At 38.4% G+C, this 5176-nt stretch overlaps 1 protein-coding gene across 1 annotated transcript in view; it reads left to right on the forward strand.

Moving 5' to 3' along the window:
• Positions 1 to 5176, forward strand: part of Ildr1 (immunoglobulin like domain containing receptor 1) — a 36104-nt gene that overhangs the window by 18844 nt on the left and 12084 nt on the right. The window contains exon 5 of the mRNA XM_055625235.1: positions 855 to 1005. Within this exon, the coding sequence (XP_055481210.1) occupies positions 855 to 1005 (151 nt within the window). The remainder of the gene's footprint in view (positions 1 to 854; positions 1006 to 5176) is intronic.

Below are 5176 nucleotides of genomic sequence, written 5' to 3' on the forward strand. Positions count from 1 at the left end.
ACACACACACACACACACACACACACACACACACACACACACACTGTGGTAGTTTGACTACGAATGGCCCCCACAGATTCTTGTGTTGGAATGCTTGGCCATAGGGAGCTGCACTATCAGGAAGTGTGGCCTTGTTGGAGGAAGTGTGTCACGTGGAAGGTGGGCTTTGAGGTCTTACATGCTTAAGCTACATCAATGTGGCACACAGTCTTTTCTTGCTGCCTGTGGCTCAAGATGTAGGATTCTCAGCTCTTTCTCCACTGCCATGTCTGCCTGTGTGCCACTATGTTTCCTGTCATGATGACAATGGGCTAAACCTCTGAAATTGTAAGCCAGACCCAATTAAATGTTTTTCTTTATAAGTGTTTCCATGGTCATGGCTTCTCTTCATAGCAATAAAATCTTAAACACACACACACACACACACACACACACACACACACACACACACACACCCCAGATAAATCTTTAAAAATTATACCAGAAGGTAACATGGGGAGTTTTAATAATTTAAACGGTTTTAGTAGAAAGAGAAATAGTACCTAAGAGACACGGAAATTCTTTACGGACAATGGAAAAGAGACACCAAATATTGACTCAAGAAGGTTAACGATCTGTGTGTATCATAAACTGTGCAGAGAAATCTGCACACAGATACGTAATAGTGAGGAGTTTGGGACTCGGAAGGCAAAGAAAATATTTGAAAAGAAGCCGTAGAGAGAAAAAGGAAGTTTGCTTTTTAAAAAGCAACAATCTGTCAGTTGACTTCCAGGTGTCTTGGGAAGCTGAAGGACAGTGGAATGTTTTGAATACAGGGGAGATCATTGCCAACATGAACTTTTATTATCTACAAGCAAGGTTAAACACATCAAAATAGGGGGTGTTTTCACACAGCTGGCCTTCATTAAACAGTGTTTTCCTACGTATGCTTCGGATAAAGGTGAAGTTAGAGAAAAAGCTTACAGCGCAGAAAGAAACAGAGTGGTAGAAGCTGCCAACATGCGGGTAAGTGCAAGGGTAAGGACACCTTAAAGTAAAAACATGAGTGTGGTAAAAACTGAAATATATGGCTAAGGAATGTGTAAGGTAGTGGTGTAAACAGTATGAAGCTGTTCTTTGGGCTGTGTGTTTTATAAAAAGACATAGTCCCTAACTGAAGATATTTAAAATTTCATTTTGCATGTTGTGACATGTCCGGCAGTCTTTAACAGAGACATAATGTTTTATTTTACACATACTAAATGACAAATCTGGTAGGCTGTGAAACAATTTAAAAGAATGAAGGGAAAAACACATACGGAACAGACAGGACAAATAAGATGATAGACTTAAACAGAAATACACTAGTAATTGCAATGAACGCAGCGAATTAGATTTATAAAAACTAAGACTAAGTTGTTAGACACATTTGAAACATATAGGTACTGATAAGTTCAAAGTCTGAAAGATAAAAAGAGCAGAGCACACAAATGATTTTTAACTGAAACATTTTTATATGATATGTTTTGAACATATTCTTTCTCCTCCCGTAGTTCTTCTCTGAATGCTCTCCACCTCAAAACCTATGCAATTTTGTGTCTGTTCACTAACTTCTAAAAACCAACCAGCCAATCAACCAAAAAAACCAAAACCAAAACCAACGCTCCAAAAAACAAGAAATGAAAATCAAAACAAAACAAAACAAACAAACAAACAAAACCAAAAAGACCCCTAAGACAGAAAAAAAGAACAGTTCATGAAAACATGGCGTCTGTTTTGTGTCGGTCAGATGTTCCTGGGCAGTGGTCTGCCCGTAAGTGTGATTGACATATTCAGAGATACTCCATTGAAGAAATCTAGTTTTCTCTTTATCAGAAGGTGTCAGTTGCAAAGGGTTTCTTGATTAAGGGTGGGATTTTGTGTCCACTTCCCCTTCTTGATGTTGATATTTTTGTCTACAGCATACAATGCTATCCAATTAAAGATTGGACATCAATTAACATCACAAAGTAGGATTAAAGGCACATGAAGTATTGAATGTATTGAGGCATGTATGCACTATGGAATATTATTTAGCTGTCAGGAAAAACAGCTAAATAAATCATGGAATTTGTAGGTAAATGGATGGAAGTAGAAAATATCAAATTATATATTTAGGAATAAATGTATGCATGTGGTATGTGTTTGTGTGTGTGTGTGAGAGAGATTAACAACAATTAAAGAAAAAGAAATAGAGGCCATGAATTTGACAGAAAGCAAAAGGGTGACGTACAGGAGAAGGGTTGTAGGAAGGAAAAGGAAGGGAGAAAATTATGTAATTATATTTTAATTAAAAACTGTTTGATAAAGAAAGTTCCCTTAGTAATGGGTAGCATAACAATGCCCAAACCCAACAATAATACAAACACTGTTATAATTACTGTATAGCACAGCAGACACATGAAGAACATAATTTTCAGTGACTATAGTACACATTTCTCTTTCAAGTCCATAAAGCATATAGTCAAACTTTTGATCATATCTTGAACCATAAAGATGTCAGAACAGAACCAAAGTCTAGATCTCATGCAAATCATGTCTCTGACCACAGCGTAGTTAAGCTAGGCCTTGGAGAACTAAACATAACAATCTGAAATCTCTAAATATTCACACAACACGAAATGCAAATTATAAAATTCCCATGGGCAATACAAGCGATCACAAGGGACTTTAGAAAACACTTTAAAGTGAGTGATAATGAAAATGCTACATAACACACCTTTTGGATACAGTTAAGTGGGGAAATGATAGCCTTAAGTAGAACAGCACAGAATGTCTGAAAATAAGCAGATTCATCAACCTTAAATTGTTAGAAAGGTGTGGCCTTTAATTCTAGCACTCAGGAGGCAGAGGCAGGTAGATCTCTGAGTTCAAGGCCAGCCTGGTCTACAGAGTGAGTTTTAGGACAACGAGGGCTAACCCAGTCTCAAAAACCAAAATGAAAAAAAAAAGTTTGAAGGAGATGAACTATGTAAACGAGAGAAAGCAGAGGTAGTAGAATTGTTACTGAGGAGTGAGGTTGTTGTTGTGTTACAACTGACAATATGGATCTTAAGCCTTGGGAAATGGCTTTTGTTTTGGTGGATGGGGGTGTTGGGTGAGAGGGATGTAGAAGAGTTTGGAACTTCAGCCCAGAAAAAAGACCTAGATTATTGTAAGCTGAGCTACAATAATGAGTGGGAGTTGAAAAGACAAGAATTCAGAGAGGAAAAAAATGCCTAAAAGAGAGGTCCAGCTTATGAGGTTTCAGAGAGGAACAGAGGTCCCATTGGCTAGAGGTGATTCATGGTAATTCTGGCAAAGACTCTGCTACATTCTCTCTGTGTCCTAAGGACTTGACTGGGCTGGTTTGTTTGGAAGAAGAAATACCTAGACAGAATGACACTAAGGTTGTGTCATGGTCTCTGCCTACTGCTCTTAGTTTATAGTGAAAGGAGCAGAAAGAGGGAAAATATGCAATTCATAGGCTGAAGAGAGTGAGTTTAAGGTTTCAGATAATACAGGAACTGAGAAAGACATTGCAATTGCTCAAGAAATGGGCCCTGTTGAAGAGAAACCCTGTGCTTTGCACTGGGGTGATAGCAAAGCAGCCGTTGAAGGCAAGATCCTACCCATCGAAATTTCTATCTTGTGAAGTTGCAAGTGCATTTGAAAGAATAGAGTTTAAGACGTCAGTGCGGCTGGAGTTCAAAACCCTGCAAGAAACAGGAAACTTGGGGATATTTTCTGGGGACCAGCACACAAGGACAGTGTAATCCAAAGGGGCCAGACTATATCTCAAGAACTTGGAAACATGTGTACATAGGTCCTGGTTTCATAGGCATGAAAGATTTAAGGATGGGAGGGGAGTCATGGTAGTTTGTGACAAGGTTCCTGAAGGCCACTGGGGCCAGGCAGTGTGTGTCAGGCTCAGAGTCACTATAAGGAGGCTCTGAGGGGACAGAGTACCATTACTCTGCTTCTTGACTTGCAGATGCAGAGCAATCAGTTAGTTCACGTTTCTGCTGCCATGCCTTTCCTGTAATTCTAGAGTGTACCCTCAAACTATGAGCCTTCGTTCCTTCCTTCTTTCATTCCTTCCTTCCTTTCTTTGTGAGGTATTTTGTCACAGTGATGAGAAAGTAACCACCACAGAAAGAAAGAGTAAATACACAATCAGAAATTAATGAAGTGGAAAACAGACGCATACTGGAGAGATCAGCAAACCCAAAAGTTCATAATGTGAAAAGACCAATAAATTAAAGTTCTGTTGGGATTAAGGGCATGCATGAAAGAAAGATTAGGGAGAGAGAAAAGGAAGATAAAAATAATTAATGTCATGCATGAAAAGGGAGTTACTGCATGTACTGAAACGATAACAAGATGTATGAACAATTTTATGTAAATATACTTGAAAATTCAGATGTAATAGAAACATTCTTAGAAAACCACAACAACTGAAAATGGTTCAAAGGGAAGAAAAAACTTGAATAACCTTATACTACTGAGGAAATTAAATCAGCATGCAAAAACTCTCCTCACGAAAAATCCCAATGTGGAGGAGGCTTCATCAGAGGTCTAACAATTATTCAGTGTAGAATCCAGAATGACTGAGACTCTTTCTGAAAGTACAAGGAGAGGTCAGTGCCCACAGCTCACTACCAAAAGCAAATGCACCATTGATATAAAAATTGGGCTAATACAGTACAGATCAAAGGAAATTGCCAAATAATGTCTCTTGAAACGGGGGCAAAACCTGAAACTAAGTGCAAAAACATAGAAAAAGAATAAAGACCAAGTTGACTTTATCTCTTAAAGTTGAAGAGCTTCAGTAACAGCGTGATTTATCACATTTTCAAAATAATTTTTGAAAAGCTGACATGAAAAGATGAACATACAGAAAACATATGTCCTCATTCAATATCCGCTTATAATAACCGCATGGACTCTTCAACTAGGAATAGCATAAACTTAGTATGATAAAGACCGTCTGTAAGAACTTCTAACCCCATACATGATAGTGAACACTGGAAGCATTTCTTTTGAAAGCAAAGAGAAGCCAGTGTTTCCTGTTGTGTCCAGTCACCACTGGAGTGGGAATCCTAAAGAAACGCAGCAAGCAAGGATTGGAAAAGAAGAAATAAAGCTATCACTATTTTCGATGGCATGGACACAGCCA

This window comes from Psammomys obesus, unplaced genomic scaffold (assembly GCF_907164565.1).
Source record: "Psammomys obesus unplaced genomic scaffold, mPsaObe1.curated_primary_1811, whole genome shotgun sequence".
Taxonomy (NCBI): domain Eukaryota; kingdom Metazoa; phylum Chordata; class Mammalia; order Rodentia; family Muridae; genus Psammomys; species Psammomys obesus.